This window comes from Antennarius striatus, chromosome 23 (assembly GCF_040054535.1).
Source record: "Antennarius striatus isolate MH-2024 chromosome 23, ASM4005453v1, whole genome shotgun sequence".
In the NCBI taxonomy this organism is placed as follows: Eukaryota; Metazoa; Chordata; class Actinopteri; order Lophiiformes; family Antennariidae; genus Antennarius; species Antennarius striatus.
Genome location: NC_090798.1, coordinates 3,533,944 through 3,559,661, shown reverse-complemented (window position 1 = coordinate 3,559,661; position 25,718 = coordinate 3,533,944). Strand labels below are relative to the sequence as shown.

Here is a 25,718-nt window from a genome sequence, read left to right as displayed (position 1 = left end):
TTAGCGACACGTGCACGACTCGGCCACCATATCCTCCAGTTCCCTGTACTCCACCTTCTTTTTGTGCACCACCAGCACACTCATGGGCATGTACTTGTAAGGCACGCAGGAAGGGGTCGGTACGTCGCCGACGCCCAGATCGTTGATGACCGTCTGGATGATGGCGTGATTGGGCGAGTGGTAGCCGTAGTGGAGCACCCGTGGGCAGTTGCCCTGGCAGAACCGCGGGTTGTAAACCGGCGGGGCGATGAAGTAGTGACCCCACCCCAGCTCGTCGAACGACAGGCGAAAAGAGTGGAGCTTGCAACGGTTTTTGGGCACGCTGGTTTTACGTTTGTAGTTGGGGATGTCGGAGATGATGGAGGAAGAGGGCGAGGTGGAAAAAGACGAAGAGGAGGACGAAGAAGGGGCGTCTTTTAGAACATCCAGCGCAGGATCTTTAGGTTCTGAATTTGAAAGATCTTTAGAGCGGCGGCGGCGGCGGCGAACGGACGAATGCCACTGCCCGATTCGCTGCATGATGCTCGCCCCTTCAGTCCCCAGCAAGTCCCCCATCCAGTCCGTCACTTCCCTTTCCTCTTCCAGGTACAAAAGAAGAGACGGGACTTCAAGGTGAGGTTCACCACCCCATTTTTTTCTTCCTTGAAGACGAGTCCACCACCGGGAGAGGGTGCTCTCCTCTTCATCGCGCCCGAGCTCCGAGCACCAGTACTGTGCGGTCAGGACAAGATGGCCACCCGAGCCGTGGCGCTTCCCCCGCTGGACGTGCGCAGTGATGTCCGTCTCCGTCCAGCGCTCGTGGGGCTCCAGAGTGACCAGACTCTCTTTGCCCAGCGAGGTGATCTGAGCTCTGCAGCGGGGCAGTTTGGAAGCGGAGGCGGCGGTGGTGGGGGTGGAGTTGGAGGGAGATGATGAAGAGCGGAGGTGGACGAAAGAAGCTCGAATCAGCTGCTCTGAGGGAAGAGTGTCAATGTTGTACTGGACTGTGAAGCTGTAGTGGTGGTCTGAAGGTGACAGAGGCAAAGAGGAGAAAGCATGACAACAAACTCATCAACTCACAATTTTTACCCAGCAGGCTGAGGGCTCGTCTTTCGAATTTTTAAACTTAGAAAAACGATTTTAAAATGAGCCAAGACCGGTCAATCAAGTCTAATCCAAAAATCTATTTTTTAATCCATTTATATCAGTTATATCAGTTTAGTGTTCCCTGAGAAATTAAAGTCCATGTCAAAATAGCCTCATCATTGAATCCTGGTTCTGCACCAAACTTTGTTTTTGCATCACGTTACTGATAAGCCATAAAAACAAGATGAGAAGGATAAAAACATAAAAAATAAGGAGTGCAGTGATAATATTATTGGTTTGTTTTCTTGACAGTTACCAGAGTCACTAAAATAAATAAATAATTGGAATGACTTCCAATTCCGCAGTGACACAATGAGAATTTTGGACCAACTTTTTCCTAATTCCAGGAATAAAACATTTTCAAGTAAAAATTTATTTTACATGTGAGACCCTGGGACGGAGGTTAGATCATCACCCCATTGGTGACTCGAAAGAAGCAGCAGTCTGATCAAGGTCCACTGATTTTATCCACACCTGCTGGTTCCCAATCTGAAGTTGGACATCTTCTACAGACCAGCGCACTAAAATCCACACCTCACCTCTTGATGCTGGCAAATAATGCACCGACGACGCAGTCGGTCTGAGCAGACGGACCGTGTTGGAGCCGAATTTCCGGTGCTGTTTGGGCCTGCCGTCCGGTTCGGCTGCGCTCTGGTATAAACTCAACATGAACTGCAGGTTCTGGTCCTCCTTCTGCGCCTCCGTCAGCGGCCGGTGGTGCGCGCTTCTGTGCTTTGCGCTCTGGTGACTCCGCCGGTTGCGCTTGAACTCCGGGTGATGAGAGGACAAGTTGCGTCCATGCGTGACTCCGGAGCAGGTGGAACACATCAGGAAGATAAAGGTGGACAGGACGAGGACACGCAGTAAGCTGTGTTTGGAGCGGGTCGCCCTCATGTTTGTGGTAAAACCTCTGGCGCTAGCGAGCTCCACCGACGAGGCTAGAGTTGACAACCATCCTTGCGCACTGGCGAGGCCGCGATTTACAAGCTCACCTGACCCGTGGGCCGTATTCAACACGACAATCAACTACCTGAAAATCACGTAACCCCCAATTAACCCCTCGGGTGTCAGTAATTCGCCAATAGTAGCGGGTGGAAGTCACGTGGACGCTGCGTAAAAGCCTGACATTGGCTCCGTTTTGTGAGGCGTTGAGGTGGTGTGTCTACATTTTGTGCGTTATTTAAAAAGAAAAACGCGTAAGATTGGAGAACGGGTGTTTGAAGGGAGCTCTATTGTCTCCTGGAGTCTTTTTTCGATTGGGAAATTACGCATGAAAAAAAAAAAAATCTCTCTTATAATCAGCATCTGTTGCATAGTATTGCAAGGTGACAAATATTCTTAAAAATATTTAAAGTAGAAGAACTAAATTTTTGGGGGAGAAGTTTGGATAAAAACGTGAAACTAATAAATTAAATTTATTACAAGAGCTTTATCCCTTTGCTGAAGATGCTCATGATAAAAACCACGCAGTCACTCAACAAATATTTAATTGTGCTTTAATGTAAAAACATATTCAAACCTTAAATACGATAGTTCATAAATGTTTTGTGAACAATTACCAGCAGATAATATTGTCTTTAGTTGCAATCAAAAATTACATTTTCGTAATTTATGGATTTCTCTTCAATATATAGCACATAAGATAGGAAGACACAGTTTACATGTATTTAACAAACAGGTAAACGAAAACAAACAAACAAACAAACATTCATACTCTGACTCCAAGGTTTTGGATTTGGTCGGACTGTACTTGTGAAAGATAATTGAGAACTTACACAGACGTACTTGTGTAAGATTTGTGTCACTTTGGCGCCACCATGTGGTACAATGACGCAACAGTGACAAATACACACGTACACAGACAAACACATGCATACACACATACAGGTACACACAGACTATATAATCGCATAGCTGTAACAACAGTACAAATATCCACTCAGTGGGAGTAACTGTAACGTGTTACTTTCTGTCATGGACTTTGGTGCAAAGATCTTTGGTTTGCTTTGGGGTTTGTTCTACATTTACACTGTCACACTCCAGCCGCTTACACACTTGTATATTTTATTACATTTTGAGGCTAAATATGAAAGGAAATTACATAAACACATGCTGAAGGAAACTTTTAAAAAATCTTTTGAACTTGATCGCATTTGAAAACAAATCTTTCTGCCAAACCATGTCTTACAGTTCAGGTTTCCTCATAACTAAAATGGGTTTAAAAGAGAACAAAAGTCTTTTGATCTGACCAAAACAAACACCTCGTGGTCTGGATGGGAAGCGACATGTCTAGGCCTGTTCACCTCTCTCTCCCTAATATTGCAAACTATAAAGGCTGTTGAGGAAGACACATATTTAAGAAGTTTAAATTTACCAAAAGATGCAGAGAAACTTTTAATTTTGAATCAAACTCGTACATTTTATCTGTATAACTATAAAACACAGGGATTTATGTTAAAAAAGTGGCAGGTTTTATGTTTCTAGTTGTGTTAATACAGTAGTTCTCATTGGTTGTTGCCCCTCCCACTGCTTGCTCCCAATTGGACAGATTAACGCGAACGCCCTGACGCATAATTCCCTTACTTTTCTGCCAATCATATCCCGCCGTTCGAATAGTAGGCGGGTCTTTTCTCACTACTAAAGTTTTCCCAAAGTTTTTTTCGCTGCATCAAGCGAGCTAAAGTAACCGGAAATATTTCGCTTAAACACAAAATAAAATCTTTTTGACTCTTTTTTTTTCAGAGGACAGAAGTGGAACATATCCTTAAGGTTTGTAATACAAGATTTATAAATAGTGCAATTTGATATCTTGTGATATTTGAGCTATAGTAAAAGCGAACATTCACCTCTTTTCAGCACGCACCGGAAGTTACTACCGACATGCTAGTTGTAGCTTAACACTAGCTGAAACTTTCTTCCCTCCCCCGCTTCTACTCCTTCCTTCCACCCATCCATCTATCCATCCATCCATCCATCCATCCATCCTTTACTTGTTGTTGTTAGACCGGTGATGGAGAAACCCTGGGACCGCTACCGGCGCCGCTGACTAGCAGGAATTCCGGCTAGGCTAATTAACCTCAAAGAGAGCGCGTGGGAGATAGAAGGTACCGGGCGGGAAGGAGAATGGAAACCATTGAGCAGCTCGTGTCTTTCCACCACATTCAGGTCCAGTTGAGCGGGGGCGCGCCTTGGGGGTTCACGCTGAAAGGAGGACTCGAGCACGGCGAGCCGCTCATCATCACCAAAGTAAGTTGTCCATAATAATCTACACCGGTGATTGTGATATATGAGATATTATTATCTGATATTATATTGTTTTGTTTCATTTTTGCATGATTTGTCTTAATACTTACTTTTGTTTCCATGTTTGATGAGTATAATAAAGTTCCCTACACCTCACTAGCTCCAACCCAGTCATTTCATTCTATTTATCAGCAATCTATAACGTTTCACTCATTCATCACAACGTTTAAACTTTTTAATCCAATGTTGCAATTCAGGAAAAAAAATGCAATTATTTTCTGTTTTATGACTCCTGCATTTTCCCACTCCTCTTCTGCAGAATATAAAAAGTTAATATCCAAAACTGAAGCACGTATGTTGCGTTAGTTGTTTGTTTCACCCACTGTATGAATGAGAAAGTCATAAATAATGTAATGGAGCGGTTGAGTTCGCAAACCTGGAGGTCAAGGGGGGGCTGCCAGGGGTGCTAACAGGGGTTCCCAAGGGGATCCCTGGTGAAATGAGGCTCTGTTCATCTCCCTGTCACTTCATTCACTGGAAGGTAAAAATGCCTGCGTGCTGAAAGATCACTGAAACCACTTCACATGGTTGAGTTTTGTGGCCAGAAATGTTGGAATCCCAGAGAAGAAAAGCTGCATTTCTCCAACGAGACATTGTTAGAATAGCGTTTACTTGTTTGCCACATATCTTATTAGGGCCTGGGCATCTACTCCAGAAAGGAGCCAATTGGAATTTCTCTGTTTATTATTATTATAATAACCAATCTACTTATGGCTAGAAATTCGGAAGTGTTTTTTTTTTTAATATCTTGAAAGGTGTTGTCATGAACACAAAGTTTATTGTTCAGCAAAGAAATCGTAAATGCGGTATATTTGTTTTGTCAACTGTAAAACATCAACATCCCACTTCGAATATGATAATATTTGGCTACAGTGATGGCGCCACCTACTGGCAACAGAAGATCTGCCTTTTTCCCAAACTCCTGTCACGTTTTTGAGATGCCGGTGGTGAGCTGCTGGAAATCAGGAGGGTGTCTTTGAATTACTGCCAGTAATTATCGGTGTGTGTTCTGCTGGGGGTGGTCTGTGTGTGAGTGTTCAGTCCAGTGCGCAAGTAGGCCATCTGAAATGCAACCTCTGCTCTCTCTCAGTTGTTGCTCGGCTGTCTGTCGCCCACTCAGAAGGCGCTGCAGCGGCGGCGTAAATGTTGGCTGGTGTCATTCTATATTCACCACAGCACCACAGCGGGGAATGGAAAAGCCTGGCTCAGTCGTCTGGAAACATGCATTCACACACACACACACCCACACAGACACACACACACACACACACACACACACACACACACACACACACACACACACACACACACACACACACACAGTCGCAAAACCCCTGGGAAAATTTGACTGGGACTGCTAAAGGAGATAAAAATCAAACTGGGCTCTGTGGCTCTTTTGTGTCCAGCGGTGAGTTAAAACAGTGATGGCTGGACAGAGAACTGTGCTGTAGAAAAGTGTTTAATGATTAAGTGTTAAGTCCTTGAAGGACAGAGTAGAAAGACAGGAACATATAGAAAAGGTAAAGTTGAAGTGTGTGTATGTGTGTGAAAGAGTGTGTAATGTGTTTTAGGTTTAGAGAGGGCCGGAGTTTCCATCAGCCTCACACAGAGGTTTACTGTGTCTGTATGGACCGCAGCTGAATACGGTCTTAATCCTCTCACTTCCGAGGGAGAGAGGGACGAGTGAATGCGTTAATGCCTTTGTGTGTGTGTGTGTGTGTGTGTGTGTGTGTGTGTGTTAAAGTGAGAACTACAGGACTCAACATAAACCCTTCACTGGATGCTGTTTGCTGTTGATCCCCAGTGAGATCTCTGACCTGACCGATGGAGTCTCTTTCCTGCTTAATGCGTTTCTAAAATTGTCCAATCTTGTGCAGGAGCACAAGGTTACCTTTAAATTTCCCCAGAATGCTCAAATTTTTGACACTATCATCGTCATTCTTTATTACTGTTCATGTTGTTGACAAAATGTTAGCCAGACCCGTGGAAAGACCTCGCAATGTTTGTGAAAATGAACAAACTTTAGAGAGTCTGGATCTGTACACAAATCCACCTTCATTTTTCAACAACTCTTCACCAAACCAAGACAACTTTTTTGTCTGTCCCTTGTGTCAGCTCTAAATAGATGTTAAACTGAGCTTTGGGACGATTGATCCGTGTTTGAAAGCACGGGGCTGCCCTTTTGGGGCAGTCCGTGTTTTAGGAGTGTTTGTGGCCCTTTGAGAACAAGGGGGGAAGGGTGGCTTCTGGAGTTGGAGACAGCAGAGGGATATGAGCCATTTGGTCAACATTCCACCAGGAGCATAACAAATTACCACTGTTGGGTGTGTGTGGAAGGGTGTGGAGGTAATTGTGCACGTGCGTGCAAGGTTTGGACATAAATGCTCATTCTCCATGTAACCAGTGATCAGCTGTGTGATGACACAGTTTAGTTTAGGGTTTTATCTCTTCCCTGAGTTAGCCAGTCAGCCATTAGCTTTGCCGGTCAGTCATCCATTCCACGAGTCAGTCCATCATCCAGTTGGCAATCTCTTAGTCAAGGCTTAAGGACGCTCCAGTGAAAATAGACCTGGTGGTGTGGAAATGAGAGGTTTGCTAAAAAGCCACATTCTACACATCGTTACTCCCATAACAAACAAATCCCGGTTGGAGGAGCTGCAGACTGAAAAGCATTGTGGGTGTATGTTTTATATTTTGTTTTCTGAAGTTGAAAATAGGTTTATATTTCTGGATTTCTTCTCTTTTTGTTTTGGTGAATACATCAACGGCCTTTAGTGCACAGATACCCGTTTTATAAGACTCATCACAGGTGAAAGTCACCATCATTCATTCCAAGTTACAACTTCCGTTATAGTAATTGTTGCTAGCTAGCTAGTTATATGTTAAACATGAACTCATCTTTAACTTTTATAATTACCGGAGTCTCAACAAAGGATATTGACCACACATTTAATTGGGTCTTACATTACATAGTTAAATGATAACTCCTCATCATATAATGACTCAGTCCAATGCTAACAGGTCAGTACATGTTTAGGATCCAGGTAATGAAGGTGCAACACATTAATGTCTTCCAACAAGAGCTTTTAGATGTTATCCTACAACACACACTTTAAAAATACTGCTAAAACGTCTTATACAAACAGTCATTCTTTTATTGGTCCTTGAAAAGGCACTATTGGTCAGCCTCAGTGCCTTAAACCAATCAGCTCATGTCAGAAAGCTGTCGGATCCAGTCTTTACTCTCAGGTTTGTTTACAGACATATTTCAGCATCATTCATCACTAGTTCTTCCCATGTGTTTTCTATCAGGTTTTTTGCTGTGTCCTTTGTTAAATTGCGGTGGAGAGGACTATTTGGAGAGTTCCTGTCATTGTCTTATTTGACAGAGCAGCTGCTGCTGAGCTGTCAGCTCGCTCTCATATGTGGTTTTATGATCTACTGTCAGCTCTCTGGAGAGCCGTCTCCATTGGTTTGTGTTTCCTCAACAGATTTGGGCTGCACTGATCCGTATCTCCCTCTGGACTGGTTTATTAAATGCTAGTTGCAGGAAGGTGGTGCTCTTTTTTTTTCTTTTTCTTTTTTTTCTGCAGCAGCAGTAAATCAGTTGCTTAAATCAAAGCTGTCATTGCGAGAGTCCCGTGATGTTTTCTTGTCCAGCACACTTGTGGTGATGGCTAACAGTCGCTTGTCTGGACTGGAGTGTTTTTTCCCACCAGATCGCTGCCGGCCTGACGCGTCTCCTGTCCCAACGAACATCAGAACTGACATGAGAGTCTTTCTAAGTCAACAGGAAGGAGGCCTCACAGCCTTCATTATCCACATTACTCTTCTAATTTGTGTTTATGTGGTTGTCATGGCGACTGATGGGTTGACATGACGGATCGTCTGCCCACAGTTAGGGAGGTTTCATTTGATTTTATGTTTCACCTTCCTGCTCTGAACTAGAGGTCTGAGATTAGAGCATGCATGCATTCAGATTATTAGCCACCCGCTAATTTAGCCTGGCTTCAAAGATGGATTAATGACTGGATTAAAGACTTCTCCCATTCCATCCGGAACATTGTCTTGTGAACGGGGCTCTTGTTTGTGAAAATGCTGAGGTGAAAGTTTCTTCTGAGCCCTTTTGAATTTTTGGCTCTTTATTGTTCTTCTTCGGTTTATATTTTTGTACGTTGGTTATATAGGGACATATTTATTGAGAGATCTGGATAAAAACAGAGATTTACGACTGTATAGTTGGTGTGAAAGCACTCAGTTCTCTTGAAGCTGTTAAGTGCATGTCGACATCCTTTATCATGTGTTGAACAAATGTTAAAGATGTTGTGTGAATGCCGCCGTTGTCGACTCTTTTGGATCGTCATCAGTGGGTTCATTGTGTGAAAACCTTCAGAAAGATCTGTTAAAATGATGAGTTGCTCAGTTTGCCATTCTGAGCTGATGACTTTCCTTGGAATAACCCCTAACCCAAACCCCAAATGAGAAGCGCCGCATTGGGACATTTAGGATGGTGGTGAAACATTTGTGTTCTTGAGTGATATTTTTTGTTCTTCAGAAAGGAGCGGAAACGGTGCGGTGTATTTTTGAAGAGCATTCCAGGGGAGTGTGTTTGAAAGCACTGGGAGCAGTTTGGAATTCGATTCGCCCAGAACTGGCAACAAAGATGGAGATGATAACGCTTCCCTCTCATCCTGCAGTCACAGAAAGAAATCCAGGGATTTTACAAAAGAATGTTTTCACATGTGGTCGAAGGTATGCAAGCAAATGTCTCGGGTTGGTAAACAGTGTGTGTGTATGTGTGTGTGTTTTACTCTTTACATTCCGGTAAAGGTAGCCTCCAGTAGCAATCTTCTCTACGGGGGGTAGATGAGCATGCCATCAGATAGAGATGCTGTTGTCTCTTCTTTGTGTGTTTGTGTGTGTGTGTGTGTGTGTGTGTGTGTGTGTGTGTGTGTGTGTGTGTGTGTGTGTGTGTGTGTGTGTGTGATTCTAACAGTGTGTTTGTTTCCATGTCCTCAACCCTGACTCGCTTTGCTAACTATCCTAACTAAGCAAAAACACATGTTAGGCAGCAGCGCAGCACACAATAGAGCGTATTGATAGAAAGAAGGAGTTTGTCTCAGTTTTACATTAAATGAGATGGAAAAAGGAGAATTAAATCCAGAATCCAACTGATAGCTTCGCTGCAAACGTGTTGTTTTTGGACATTTTGACAACGGATGTCCATCGATGTGAAGCCAGAACTGCCGCTGAGACCCGACCGTCTCTTCCATCTTTATCAAACCTGACCCAGTGGTTACCAAATTGTACACAAACCACACCAACCCCTTCAATACGCCTGGTCTTGTTTTAGTTAAAATCCGTCTTTTCCCTAAAAATCAGAAAATCAATTCAAACAAATGGACCTCCTCGCTGGAGGTAACAACATGCAGATCAATGAAAACAGTTTTTTGTCCTGTAGACTTTCGAGGGCAAAACGTTTACTCAAATTCTTTTGGACATTTATCTCTGGTATTAAAGAGCGCTTGGGATCCCTGGATGATGGGAATCTGACAAATATTTTGTGTTATTCTTTCATTTTAATGCCCAGAAGAACTTCCAAGAAGTCAGTGTCTGGAGATTGGAAGTGTCTCAACACTTATGGACATGACCACTGCTGGTATTAGGAGTGGGTGAAATATCAGGATTTTGTGCTTTTTTGGCAATGTGTGTGTGTGTGTGTGTGTGTGTGTGTGTGTGTGTGTGTGTGTGTGTGTGTGTGTGTGTGTGTGTGTGTGTGTGTGTGTGTGTGTGTGTGTGTGTGTGTGTGTGTGGATGTGTGTGTGTGTGTGTGTGTGTGTTGGGGTGGGGTGGAGTTTGGAGGTTGGAATGTCTCTATCTCTGATCTGTGGAGCCTTATAGCTGTTTTCATTAGGGTACGTCTACACACACACACACACACACACACACACACACACACACACACACACACACACACACACACACATTAAAATAACAAACTCTTTTTGTGTCGATATCAACACCCTCAAAACTTTGGTTATTGTTTTGTATTTTGTCATGTGAAAAGATTCGGCGATTTAAAAGATACACGGGAGATGTCTGACACAGATACATTTATGTGTGTGTGTGTGTGTGTGTGTGTGTGTGTTTTGTGGTTGTGGAAGTCCAGACCCGAGACTTTTGCAGTTGTTATTGTTTTTGTCCGACACTCTGCATGTTCAGGAATCCCCCTCACCCTCTCAGTGGGACACACACACACACACACACACACACACACACACACACACACACACACACACACACACACACACACACACACACACACGCACACATACTTCAACTTTGTTTTTTTTTCTCAAGTTACACTAAAACTGCGTTTTGATGTGACTGAGAACAGTTTTATGTTGAGTTGTGCTTTTTTTTTTGCTGATTCGCCAATTGTGCAAATTTGCCCCACAAAATTGTTGTGGGACATTTGAAGGAACATCATGCTGTGAAAGTGTAAAATTGCATACAACACCTTATGTTTTCAGAATTGGCACAAACTGAGATACAGTACGTGGTTTTTATTTTCTGGCCATGAAGAAGAATTGTAATCTGAAGAAGAAGTAACTAAACTAGCATTCACACACATTCACATTAAGTCTTTTCCGTGCTTCGGTGTTCATATATTTATTTATTGCAACACAACCATGCCTCAAACCAAAGAATGTACCACACACACATACACACATTCCACCATTGCACTGCGGTCCTGTCCTGTGGCTGCCCTGGCGAGTCCACTCCAGTTTTGGGCCTGAGATGACACAAAACTTTCTTTGTGCATCGATCTTTCTCTCGTCGTCGTCCCCCCTCGTCTCCCCTCGGTGGCGTCTGATGGAATCACCCCTTTCAACCCCCTCGGACTTTCTCCCTGTCCCCTCCCAGGCGATGGTATAGCGACTCGGGCTCTGTTAAGTGGGATTTTGCGTGTCATAGCTTGGTTGTTGGTTTTTGAGGGATGGAACTTCTAAATGTGAAGCCAGTGTTTGTGGACGTGGGGGATGATGGGTTGCATTCCTACTGGTTCGAGTTATGAGGACTTTGTTCAAGATTGTTTATTCATTTCTCTGGGTTGAGTGGTTCTGGTTGGATTTTGGTTTCTGAAAGCTGATTAAAGCCGCTTATAATCAATACGCAACATCCTCTTTTTCCTACTAAAAAGAGCAATGCAGTGTCTTCGCGTTGTGTTTCTTTGTGACCACTGACGAATACTAAAACTATATTAGTAATACTAATACTAATCAAACTTTGCTGTGGTTCTGAGGTTGTCTTACGATGACATTAGACTAATAGAAATAAAACCGGTTACATAATAATGATGCATGGGAGATGACAATGTCCAAAAAGACAGATTCAGTGTGAAAGACAGAGGGTTGGCAGTTTAAGGAGGATCGGGGAAGATGGTGGATTAAGGAGGATACAAAGGTGAATGAAGAATAACAAGACAAGATGTGTGACACGGGAAAATTTGGGAAAAGGATGGTGCCAAGATTTTTTCTTTTTGGAACTCGAATAGGGGGAGCAGAAGTTGTCTTTAGCTGATAGTTGGTTACACATTAATGGGGAGAGAAGAGATGAAAAGATAAAGGAAGTAGGGGGGAAGGATAGTTCAGATTTCTGAACGGTCATGAGATTGATGCTTTGTTGGCTTTTTGGTTAAATTAATAGTCTTGGAATGCATCACTATCTGCTCTTCTTCCTCTTGTGCCGTCAGAATTACCACTTCAGTTGTTTCAGGCGTTTGAAGAAAAGCACTTTTCCTTCAACAGAAAGTATCTGGTTGAATAATGAACAATTTAAAGTCCTGCAGAGCTTTTTCAAGCAAAATTTCTTTTAACAGCCCCAAAAAACATCATTCTTGACGTGAAGAACGTATTCTTCATGTGTGATATTTGGTAACTAAGTGTGTTACTGCTAATTAATAGTGTTTTAAACTGACTGCATTATTGCAAACAAGCTTTTCTGACTGAAAATCCAATAAGATCCTAAGCAAGTTCAAAATATCAGATAAAGTTGAGTATTGATCATTATGTGCAAAAGAACCGATCACACTCTGCGCGTCACTGACATTGTTTCAAATTAATTCGTTTTTTGGGGAATAACTGCGATGCTGGGGTTTAACAAGCTTTGTTTAATAAATAATTGTTGCAGATTCAATTATTTAAACAAACTTGAATTGTGTTTTCCACAGTTTTTGTTTTTTTTAGTTTTGTAGGTTAGTTGGCCATCGTCGCCTTTGCGTCTTCATTCATTTGTAGTTTTTAAAAAAAACTTGAACTCGTCTGCATCCTCAGGACTTTTGTTAACAACTTTGAACACATCGACAGGCACTTTACACCACAAAGAGATGATCCCACAGCTGTCATCACATTTTAATTCAAACGTTTCAAAGTCCTGCTTGGTTAAAAGCAGCAGGGAGAGGGAACACAAAGCAGCACCGACTGAAGTGTTAATTAGACATGAATGCGTTTACACTCGTAAATCTGGCATCTCAGCAAGGCAGCTTCTCCAATCTGTCTGCAACTATTATAGAAAGACTACCCCATTAGGATTTTTGTCAACAAGTTATTGTCGACCAATAATCACTATCGTATGAACATAAAAACAGAAAAGCTGTGATCAACTCACTGCTGAGATTGAGAAACAACAAAACGATCTACTTCAGAAAGGTGAAGTTTGACATTTGGAGACGTTCTTATCAGCGGTCAAAAGAATTCTTCTGCCTTGAGGGTTCGTCTCCCTCGAATCGTTATCAATTTTTGGCCTCGCAGTCTCCAGTACGATAAGTTACGACTCATAAAAATACTTGACGGGATGCCCAGAGAGAAGAAGTATGTGTAGACAAGGTTTGAAGCTGGCGAGGCTTCTTCGACCTGACAGAAAGTTAAAATATAGACGCTTCCGTTTTTCTGTCTCTCTGGGGGGAAAAAAGCACAAAAACCATGAAGCCAGATACCGAGGAGAAGTGGGGGTTTTAGTCCAGAGGGCAAGGTCATTCAGCACACATTAAGAAGTTAATGTGTCACCCCTACTTAAGTGTGTGTGTGTGTGTGTGTGTGTGTGTGTGTGTGTGTGTGTGTGTGTGTGTGTGTGTGTGTGTGTGTTTGTGTGTGATAGATACACACAGGCATACACACCAACAAACATTTGACATTGATTGATCAATCCAGACCATCTCAGGTCCCACCAGGGCGCCGACCTTTCCACCTTTGCCATTGTCTGCACTGGTCACCGGATCTTTAATGGCTTCCATACTGCGCCAGATACACTCAGGTGTGTGTGTGTGTGTGTGTGTGTGTGTGTGTGTGTGTGTGTGCGTACCTGTGGCAGCTATTGCATCTTAAAAGGAAATGGAATAAATGGTAAATCATCTAAAATAACGACTTCCTGTTGCTGTGTGTGTGTGTGTGTGTGTGTGTGTGTGTGTGTGTGTGTGTGTGTGTGTGTGTGTGTGTGTGTGTGTGTGTGTGTGTGTGTGTGTGTGTGTGTGTGTGCGTGGCTGAGGGTTAAAGTTTGAGAGGCAGGCACATCTTCAGTGCTAGGTTAAGGTGCTGCTGTGCTTCTTTGCTAAGGATTTTGGGTAGTAGAGCTTTTGAAGTCAGATTTTGTAATGAGGGGTTTGTTTTTAAAGCTCCAGGAAGATTTTGACAGCATCACTGGAGCTTAAGATGGGAAGAACGCCTTTGGTGAAAAGCTGGGTTTTTAACTGTGGAATTTGCAGTGATCGCCTGTCAATCAAGAATTGTGGGTGGCACCAGTTAGACGCCAGAATCATCTCCTTTTAACTCCTAAATCTGTGTTTTAGCAGCAAAATAAATGTGTAAATATTACATCAATAAAAAAAGTTTGAGTGTATGACTAACATTAAACACAATATTTCCCTTCTTTGCCCTCATAAAGTGTGACTTTAGTGCTGTATGCCTCCATAATGACACCGAAACCAAATGCTAGTTGCTTTTGGATCCGTCACTTTGGGTTTTTCCTCCAGAATTTACAGGATGGTTTTAGTAGCAGGACGGCCTGTTCTTTCCTGACTGCGTGTGTTCGGGGCCAACACTCGCCCCCAAAAAGCAAGCGTTGCTTTGCTTCTTGGCCCTTCTTCAAACCAGAAGAGGTGAAGGGAACTTTTAATTTGAATTTAAAATGTTTAGTCTCGTCTTGGGTGTGCAGCTAATAAAAACATACAAGGGAGGGGACCCACCGGTAAGTAGCCACATCACATTTTAATATAGTAGATTAAAAACAAACATAAGAAACACTTCATCCACTGAGTGTTTGTATGTACATCTAGTTTTGCATAGAAGTAAATGAATACTTTAATTGTCTTTCATAACTGGGTCTCCAACACAGCACATGGCAACAGAGAAAGTATTGATCCTTTCTATATGTTTAAATATAGTCAAAATAAACCAATTTAATCTAGAACTGAACAAGGATAGTGATATAAATTGCGATTTTTTTCACTCAACTTCAAATGCTAGCTCCTTCATAATATCATTTTGGTCTGAAAGACAGTTTCTCAGATTTTACTAAAAATGATGGACAGCTTATTTTGTTATCTTCTGCATCTTCCCCTTCTTTTCTCTCTTTCTGCTCATTCTCTCCTCATCTATTGAATCTGATCAAATCGTGTCCATGATGTCCATGACCAGGTGTCTCCCTTCACCTCCAGCCCAACACAGCATCTTTACCCAGGAACGGCTTCTCCGTCTGGGACCTCATTGTCTATTCCCCCCCAACTCCCCACACCCCGTAATAATTCCATGGAAAGAGCTTAGCACAACTCCCCAGCCGCAACATCAGGAATCAATGGAGCTTGACGGTGGCATACATGCAAACATACACACACATCCAGCTCCTGGTGTGAGCGTGGGAGCGTTCTTTTCCTCTTTCCATCCCTGCCATTCCCTCCCCTCCTCCTCCCGCCCTGATAAAGAAGGCCTTGTGTGAGCGTGGGTGTGAGGAAGGGAGGAGAACTCACAGTGCTCAGACTGGAGGGCAGAGGTTGATGGAGAGTGTGTGTGTGTGTTCGTTTAAGAACGCTTATTAGTCATCGATCCATGTGTTCATCTCCCTTCTCTGCTCTTAGCATGTTGAATTCGCTCACCTGTATAAAACACTTAAGTTCAAGTTGCAGAAAAACATGTGTGGTGCTTTTGAGAAGATTTTCAAATTTGTTTGGTTTACTATCTAATAAAAATAACTATAAATGCTTTTATTTTTACATCCTGGAACAATTACAATACTTTCCGGAACGAGTAACTTTCACCGTGGCCCAGTGGATCAAATTCAAGGTGGGACGAACATCTACTAAATGGATTTTGTGCTGCCTTCAGGGTCCTGAAGCCTTGTAAGAGCAATGAAACTTCAGAAATATCCAAAATCGTGACACCTGGACACTTGTGTGTCACTTTCTTACTGAGATTGTTTCCACCTGAACTGGAAAAAGTTTTGTTGTCCAAGTTTCCAGCCGAAGTCAGTGTTTTCTAAAAAATATCCAAAGAAAAAAATTTTTGTGCAGTTTTATCTTGACTGCTTGGCTTCCTCTCTTGGATGTGATGGCTCAGAAATGTTTCCACAGGGTTTTTCAAACAAATTTTCTTTATCTATCCGCTCCTTTATTTCCTTGATTGATGCTCTATGCAAAGTATCCAATAGTCTGAGAGAGCAGCATTAAAGCACCGTTTTCTATTATTAGATCCGGCTTCAAAGCGGTGATGTATCGTAATTGTCAATGTTCGTGTGTTTGTTTGTCTGTCTGTTAGTTTGCCCACCAAATATCTTCGCAACCGTTGCAGATAGAAAGATGAAACAAAAAGCACATTACTCGGGCAGCAAAGGGGATGAAAGTGAGATGATGACCTTGACCTTGAGAAAACTAAGCCAAGGTCAAACTTCAACTTTTGTACACTAAGGAACCAGATAAGATATAAAGACGAGGGAGAAGGCCAGTGTGAGTAAGACCCTAGATCAAAGCTAGTGCATTGGTAGATCAGAGCACTAGTGCATGGGTAAATCAAAGCACTATCTTTAATCTTCCTATGCACTAGCTTTGATCTATGGTCTTACTCATACTGCCCTGCTTCATATGCACTAGTCTATGCACTAGTCAGGTACTACTTTCTGGGTACCCTGACTTACCCTGAAAGTAGGTCAGGGTATGTCGCGAGATGTTGCAGTCTGTAACTGCTTTGGTTCTAGTTCTGTCTCCAGTTGTGCTGTAAAATATTACTTAAAAATATCAGACAGATTCCTTTCTTAACCGATCAATTGAACCTTGACCTGTGGAACTGGTGGCATCTTTATCTCCTAATGCCCAAGTTGAGTTTCTGCATCTATTCATGCATTTATAGCCCTCGACCTCATTCTGGATCTGGAGAGTAGGTCAAACTCCGACTGACTCAGACCGGCGAAATGTAAGCACTCTGTGCCAGCGATGGAAATTGAGATGAGTTCAAACACGATCAATCATTAAATGACGTCACCTTCCTGCTCTTCAGTTGTGTTTCCATGTCTGATTTCTCTTGCGCAGATATTTTGTCTTGTGGACAATAGCAGGAGCATGAAACCGGTTTACAGCAGGGGGTCCTTCTCTTCCCTCTCTGGGGGTCTTTGTCCCAGAGAGGGGCCTAGGGGTTTTAGCATTTGATGGTTTGTCATGTTGATGGCTCTATTTAAAGTCTTGACAAACAGGAATTTTGCTTAGGAGTTTGCCAATCCCAACTTTTTTGCTCAGTAATCATGTCAGTGTTGCTTTGATTGTCCTCTGGCTAATAAATCAAAGCTGCATGTTGATTTATGTCCCTAAATACTACAAACTAAAAGCCTCATTCTCACTGTTGCAGAAGAGAAGGTGATTGGTGGAGTGAATCTGAGCTGAACAAGCTGCTACAGTCGCTAAACTGATTCAAAGTTGACGCCGATAAGTCATAGCAGGAAAAAGTCAGATTTATTTATTAAAACATGGAGAAAACAACGGTATTCACTTGCTTTTTCCTCAACGGCCAGATATTCAGTGCATCCTCTGTGCATGTGTGTGTGTGCGTGTGGGTGTGGGTGTGTGTGTTTTTGTGTATCCCATGCTTTGTGAAGCATACAGTACAGTATACAGTATACACACTGCTCTCTTCCAAACTGTGTCATCCACAGACCTTCTAATTTTCTTTGTCGCTGCCCTTCACTAATGTGAGGTCTTAGATGCACATGTTTAGATCACTACTTGTAATGATGCGCACACACACACACACATACACGCACACACACTGCAGGATTATTTTAGACCTCACTTAATGATCATCAGGCTGGAGCTGATCTTTGTGACAAAGAGGCTGTTGTTTTATTCCGTTTTGAGCGTGTTCGTGTGTGTATGTGTGTGTTTTTGTGTGTCAGGCAATAGTTGACAACTGGTGACCATTGTGGGGATTCACTTTTTTTTTCAAAGCACAGTAACAAAAAAACATTGCGTACACACACACACCTTAATGCACACATGCACCGGAGGCAATAAAACCACCTCCAGTCTAAAAATAACAGGGTGTGTCTGACCTGTGTGTGTGTGTGTGTGCGTGCGTGTGTGAGTGTGTGTGTGTGTGTGTGGCAGCACACAGTGAAGGCTTTCTTCTCCATCTCCCTGGTGACTGGGCTGACCTCACCCTGTCTGGACATCCCACAGCAGCAGCGTGGCACACACACATACACACACACACACACACACACACACACACACACACACACACACACACACACACACACACACACACACACAAACACAAAGTCTGCACAGGCATGTTAGACACACTGGAACGACGCTGAAGGAAAGGGGCTGTTAAAGCAACACAAAAACAAATGAATGGTTTTAGTCAGCATTCACACGCATCTAATGGTGGAACACAGTGTCATTATTTATGAAGTGGTGTAACATTTAATCTCAATACCCAGAAGGTTCATCTCTGGAACAATCGTGTCCTCCTCTATTCCTTCCCTCTGTGATCCGTGGGAAAATGACAGATTACATTTTGAGCGTAATGACACACCAATCTAAGCACTGAAGTGTGTATTTTAGTCTTTGTGTTTATTTTACTGGAGCTTCATACGTATGACATTGCTGGAGAATGAAAGAATAATTTTGAGCTTCTTAGACTTCCATGTTTTGTTTTGTTTTTGGCGGTCAGGATGTTTGAGTGTGAGAAGCCATCATCATTCTAAACAGTGTTAAAAATTCCAACGCAGAATAAATTCATGCCACCGCTTTGTTTTACAATGAAAAAAAATTGTAAGTCACAAGTTAACATAAACACATTTTTAAATGCATTCATTTCGTGCCGGTGGCTTTTGAAATGTTTGTAAAAGCTTCATTTTCAAAGAGCAACATAATTTTTGGTTTTCACTATATCCAACAAAAAGTTCACAAAGGAATCAAAATCATGTTTATTTTAACATCTTTTCCAATATTTAACTGATGCTTCTTCTTCTGCTCTCAGTGAACTAAATAGTTTTCAGTATTTGCATTTAGTTTTGGAAATTTTCATTAAATTCTGCCAAAACTGGGGCTATGCTTGTACGGAAACTTACTGATGGTTAAGGTACAACCCTGGTAATAACACTCTAATTCCGATTATTCCTGCATTTCCATTCAGTATGTCAATAAAAACATCATAAAGCGACAGAATTATTGGTAACATGAGCACAATCCAACTAGATGTGCTATTTTTTTGAGTGATACTGAGTGGAATCTGAGTGATATTAGAAGAAAATTAAAAATAGTTGCTTTTTAAATCTTAAAATGTAAAACAAAGTAATACACCCACAGATCCAGATTGAACTGGATCCCAATCTACCTAAACTGGTGTAAAAAACCTCATAAAAGTCATGTTTGAATGTCGTATTCACAAAAAACAGAACCGACATCAGACGACCCCAAAAACCAAATTGCTGTGAGAAAACCATCCGGTTCACGTGTGATTGCCTGTTTCTGTGTTTTTGAGTGGAATTACTACAGGATATAATTTTCAAACATTAAGCTTTGGAAGCCAGAATTCGTGACGGCATTGTACCCGAGAGGACACGGCAGGAAGTTGATATACTGTAAGAAACATCTTGATTTATATTTGAGTTGGCTCGCAAGGAAGAATTTCCCGCTGCGTGTCGGTAAAATCTTAATACCGTAAAATCTGACCTGTTTTCCATGACACACATTTCTCAGATTTTTACAGGAGCGGCAGTGAAACGAGTGAACGGATTATAAAGGGAGGGAGGGACAGGCCTGTTTCCCATTTTCACAGTATATAATCAGGCATTTGTTCCTGTGTATACTGTATGCCCTGAAGCAACTTTAAACAGGTTGATGGTGGAAACCACCTGGGTTTGATATCTGCCTGGGAAACTTTCTGACCAGTCCAGAATTTTCATGAAATAAACATCAAATACACCCAATTCCATCCCGAAAACAGATAACTTAATCCATGGAACTTTAAAATTGTTTTTGTTTTTTAAAAAAAATTGTCTGAGAATTTGATTCCTCATTTGATTCAGAGTGGAGTCGGTTAGTTGCTCCGGTCATCTATGTGTGTGTATGTGTGTGTGTGTGTGTGTGTGTGTATATGTGTGTGTGTGTGTTCCCATCTTTCTGCCTTCCTCTCATCCTTTCTTCTTCGTGCCTTTTGATGTGATTTATGGCTGAACTCAAACCTCACACCCGTCGACGTCCCGCCCCTCTGCAGTTTAAAAAATGCGCTGAAACATCTGAGCAATGCATTCACAAACCAGCCTTCACCACTGTGTGACCCCCCCCCCCCCACACACACACACATCCTCACACCCCTCCCAGCCAGACAGCGGCACCAACCAGGCAATCTGCTGCGGAGGAATGTGATGGGTTACAGGAGATGCTCTTCAGGGCAGCGTTGCCATAAGGACAGAGACCGTGTTTCAAAAATGTCTCCAAAAAATGGGTTTTAAAGGAGTCGTCTTGGCAGCGGTCAACGCTCCTTCAGTGACTTTTTTATTCTTCTGACCGCCCTCTTTTTTCTTTTATTTGAATGTGCCTCTGTTTGCCTCCCAGAGTTTTCTTCCTTATCTCACCCGTTTCATTTCTCTGTGTCCAGATCGAGGATGGAGGGAAGGCCGCCCTGTGCGAGAAGCTGAGGGTCGGTGATGAGCTCATTAACATTAACGGATCGCCGCTCTACGGCAGCAGACAGGAAGCCCTCATCCTCATCAAGGGGTCGTACAGGATACTGAAGCTCACAGTCAGGAGGTAAACAGTTTGAAGTACTCAGACATCGCCATCGCCGTTAAAAGATCTGCATGTTTTTCCACACAAATAGTTTTATGACTTTAAGCATTTGTCTTCCAAAACGGACGCGTGTCGGACGCTTGTTGTTTCACGCAGATTCTTACGTTATGGGAAGGAAGGTGAAGGAGTCCGCTCTCCTGACATGTGAACTCACATCGAGGTAGAGAATGTTTCACAGGAAGTAACCTTTGACCTCCAGGACGTGTAAGACAAAAGCTCACCCTGGAAGATGAGGGGAGTCTGGTATGGAGTCTGTTCAGGAATGATATATAATAGCGTTTGAATCTCAGAGGAAGCAAATTCAACAAGAAAAGAAGCTGCAGGTTTTACTTGCAGAATTCCTGTGTTATAAAAAGAAGATTCTAGTATTTCTTTCACCTGGCTGGGGTTTGTTGGTTCATGATTACTTTATACTTAGAATCAGGGACACCTAAGGCAAGAAAAAGTTAAGGAATCACTTAAATTACATTATGACATTATAATAACACTTTCAGAACAATAAAAAATATTAATTGTGTTTTTTTGAAATTTGAAAATGAAATGTGAAGAAATTTTAGACTTGTCCTCAGAAACTGAATTCTAACTTGTGATAATAGTTGCGAGATTTTGATTGTATCTCTGTGACACCCTTCTCTTTCCACCTTTCCTGTATCCTACTCTGCCCAGCTGGCTTCCTCATTTGGGATGCAGAATTAACAGCGGGAACATTTCTACTGAGTGAACTTCAGTCGAGTTGGCTTTCTTAAATGGGACTGAGCTGTTAGGGGGAAACTGTTCTGCAGATCTGAGGTCAGATTAAACAGCATGTGGGCTCAGGTTTCAGTTAAATGCTGATCTGTGGGAAACATTCTCAGTTTAGCACTTCGTTTTTCTCTCCTCCAACCAGTTTGAAGCCTTAATCAATCCTATTTTAAAGTTTATACTGTAGTTGATTAAATTTTACTTTATTTCCACTTATAATTATATTTTTAGTCATATTTGCTTCATTTTGGACACTTTTTTTTTTGCCTCTGCCACCAGACCAGCCGTCCAGGCCAGCAGTCAGACTGCTGCTGAATTTTCTGCTCTTGTGTCCACAGCCAGTTGACCCCCTCAAACGCCCCCACCCTGAGACACAATCACACAACTGTAGGATGAATGCACACATACTCAGACACACAGACAGCTGGACAGGCATACAGTAGATGTCTTGAGAATGCATGCCACCCATTTAAATCCACTGTCTGGTATGCACTGCTCGTCTGACTCAGAGGGGCTTTCCCAGCACTGTGTTTGTATGTAAAAACATGTGTGTGTCCATATGTGCACCAAATGCCGATAATTTTTCATTATTTAATGTTTGTGTCAGAAAGGTGTCCGTTTTTTCCCTTAAAATGACAGGAAATAGTGACAAGAATTTGTCTGACTAACTCAAATAGTTAGTTTCAGTCTCGAATTAAACATATTTTGTGTAGTACATCGTGAAATTGTTGTACTTAAAAAGGTTTTCGGATCTGATAAAGTGAACACAGAACCTTGAGAAACATCTAAACTGGACGCCTGGAAGGACAAATCCTTGTAAAAGAGACATTCAGTATTCAAATAGCATTCAATCTGTAGTGAATTATGATTGTACATATAACTCACTCATGTTATTATTTGTATTCTGGTTGCTGTACTGTAACCATGCTCAACCTACACATGTATTAAACCCACTTTGATTGACAAGTCACTGACGCTAGCAGCCAATCTGGTTTGTGGTGTTTTGGGCGGGATGCTACAGTATGGCACCTTGACTCGCTGCCAGTCATGTCACAGCCTTTACTGCCAGACCAAACACACACACACACACACACACACACACACACACACACACACACACACACACACACACACACACACACACACGCTGCTCACTTTCACACATTTGGCTGTCCTTGTATAGTTTTTGCAGTGGAAAAACTCATTGCCACCTCTTGTAATATCACTGTTGGTGAGGCGACGGCATGTGAATGGACGGACTTCTCTCCTTCTGACTCTGCAGGCCAATATCAGGTATAAAAACTTTTGCGACATAATTTTAGCACCACTTTCTTAGCTCAAGCCTCATTTTGTAGCAATCATGTGGAAGACGTGGTGTAATTTATTAAAAAGTGCCAGAGTTTTACATTTTTACACCAATACAATTATAGCTGCTGATTATTGAGTCATTGAAGAGAAGCAAAGTTGAGTAAAATTTAAAACAAATATTTTATTAGTTATTAGTTTTCATCCTCTACCAGCTCTCCACAGAATCTCTTTAAGCTGCTAAGTATAATTTTTACCAGGTTACCAATAACTTTATCTCTAGTGCAGTTAGTGTTAGTGGGTTTTAGGAGTTTCCGACTAAAAATATCTGCCTGCATCTGGAAACAATGATGATTAGAACCAAATGACTCAAGCAAAGCTTTAATTTTATGGGTGTAAAACCAAAATAATGATCTGAAAGATGCTAAAAGGCACCCTAATGCTGACTGGAACGGCAGTGTTGCATACTATACCTTTGCATCTAACAATCTTATTTAAAGGAAAGACAAAATCTACTGGATAGTGCCGTTATAGTGTGTATAAAAACGAGTGTCCTTTAGTTTTCTACTCTATATGGCAGCATCAATATAACGGCCCATTAATAAAGCAATTCAATATGACTGGTGAGTCCAAACAGCTCTCCCTAGTGGACGATGGTTATTTGCTACAGACAAACCAGTAGGAGAAAGTTCTTGGGAGTCTTGAACGACGTGACCTCATAAAGCTCAAACTTATGTCTTCAAACGATTGGGTTAGTGTTAAAACTTCCTGAAAACCATTTTTGGGACACACTAAAATTTGTATGGCCAAAACTGAAGTCTCTTTACGCTCTGACCTTTTCACTGGTCCTCTCTGTTTTCAACCTGGTCTTCCAAGATGGCTTCTAGCCAGATGGTTCTCTTCATCTGTGCGGAGGTGCATGTCAACATGCATTTTCATAAATGTGAGAACTTTGCCTCCAGGCTTTTTCTGTTATTCTAAGCTCAATTAAAACTCACTTAACGTAAACTGAGATGAAGAATCACTGCGTGGATTTCTTCTGGCCATTGTGCTTGTTTTGGAAAAGTCAGGACATTTCCCCCTGACTGGTATTTTGCTGTTGGAGCATTTTTGAATAAATGGGATTTTTTTCACCCAGGGACTAGGTAAGGGAAAATGTTCACAGTAGATTTAATCTTGATGTTAACGCAGAGGAAAGGGATGTTGAGTTAGTGAGGTGAGATGATGATGGGTCCAATTTTAGCAAAGAATCAGAAAGTAGTGCATTTGTGGAGCTTTAATGCTTTGAAATGGGGGCTAGTATTGGATTTACAAAGGGGCTATTATACAGTATATAGATTTGAATATCATTGATATGGGAGAGCTGTGTAACACCAGAAATGAAAAACAATCCGTTGTCATGTTTTTTTTTCTCCACTTCTCAAAGGAAGTCAAATTCATTCTGAACTTTTTAACATGCTGGCAGCGCTTTTTAGTTAGCTGTAATTGTTTGAGCTTTTTCCTCCATCATTCACCCCATTGTTTATTGTATAAAGAAAATGTATTCAATCTAGACTTGATGCATTGTCTGCATCTTCTGAAAGAAGAACGAGCCTTCAGGCTAAATTTGAAAAAACCAAAGGAATTTACTGCCAGAGGGATGAGACAACAGTGATCTAGCTTGACTTCAGGAGTGATGTTTTACAGACAAATCAAATGATGGTTAAAATGGAACAACACTTGTTAGCTGGAGTTTTATTTTCTCCTAATTAAGGCTAACATCACAAAAAGGCTGCAAGAGAAAACATAAAACTTAATTGACAGGAACAATTTGCTCAAAAAGGAAAAGTCAGTTATTATCTCCTCACCCACAAAATATTTCTGAAACTTTATGGTAAAATGGCTTTTTGAAGCTTTTTCTTAAAATATTGTAGAGGACTTCTTTAAAAAAGTCTGTAGATGAAACATAAAATAACTACATAACACATTGTGTGATGTCATCCAGTTGAGAACTCCGATGGATTTAAAAATATGTCATTTACACCTCTTTTTTAAAAAAAACTGAACTTCAGTGCACTCCCCATGTGAGGAAGCTGAGTGAACTCAAAGGTGTTAACATGAACTGGAGGGAGATTATACACAGTATAATAAAACACGCATGAGATCATCTGTTGCTCCAGAGCGCTCACCGCTGTGGGAAGTAAGTTTATTCAGGGGTGAATTTTGGACCAAAGGAAAAAAAAACAACAACTCCCAATGTTCTATCTTAGAATTAGAAAGTTTTCAAATAACTGTAATTGTTGGCTTCCATCGACGGACTGCAAATCCTTTTTAAAAATTGGTCATTTTTAAAAATCATCTAATGCTCATTCAGTTTTCAGTGTACGTTTTGTCACCACTTACTTGCATGGTCAAAGAATGTTTAAAACACAGACGCTGATTTTTCTCCGTAATACAGGATTAGAGATACTAAATTGAAATCTCAACATCAAGAGGTCCTTGAAAAATAAAACGAAAAGTCCTTCGACTTCGGAAGTTCACGTGATGGAAAGTAAAGCCCAGATTTAAGTGGTTGCTAAGTGAACATTGTGGTGAGACAGAAGAAAAAAATGGACCTCAAATATGATCTTCAGTGTCGACGATTGAAGTTTGAGTTGAGTCATGAGTCATGAATTTATTGCGTGTACTAAAATTTAGTCAATTTATGGCTCCTTGTTTTTCACAGGAACCACACAACACCATATCACGTATTTAGTGTCTTTACTGCAGCGTGTGATTGAGGAACTGTGGCGCACATTTTGGTTAAGGCCCATAAAGGCCATAACCTTTCAGCCTCCCATGGTCCTTTGCAAAGCTGTCAGTTAAACAGCAGGGGTATTTTTGTCTCTCCATATTTTTTGGGTGTGTTTTACTGGCTGATGGTTGTTCT

The 25,718-nt window shown here is 41.7% G+C and overlaps 2 protein-coding genes across 4 annotated transcripts in view; one reads left to right on the top strand and one right to left on the bottom strand.

Annotated features, from left to right (window-relative positions):
• On the bottom strand, nt 1-2,049 carry bmp15 (bone morphogenetic protein 15). The gene is made up of 2 exons (XM_068308469.1): nt 1,665-2,049; nt 1-1,004 (listed from the first exon to the last, which is right to left on the bottom strand). The coding sequence occupies exons 1-2, from the start codon at nt 2,017-2,019 to the stop codon at nt 1-3; spliced, it is 1,359 nt and encodes a 452-aa protein (XP_068164570.1). The 5' UTR covers nt 2,020-2,049.
• A 1,820-nt stretch (nt 2,050-3,869) lies between these two features.
• Nucleotides 3,870-25,718, top strand: part of shroom4 (shroom family member 4) — a 47,449-nt gene continuing 25,600 nt past the window's right edge. Inside the window, exons 1-3 of one of the 3 annotated variants that reach the window (XM_068307899.1) lie at nt 3,870-3,894; nt 4,129-4,371; nt 20,574-20,725. In XM_068307899.1, the coding sequence (XP_068164000.1) occupies nt 4,249-4,371; nt 20,574-20,725 (275 nt within the window). In that variant the 5' untranslated portion in view covers nt 3,870-3,894; nt 4,129-4,248. Of the gene's footprint in view, nt 3,895-4,116; nt 4,372-9,153; nt 9,181-20,573; nt 20,726-25,718 lie in introns of those variants that run through there. The other 2 variants (XM_068307900.1, XM_068307901.1) reach the window with 2 other exon arrangements.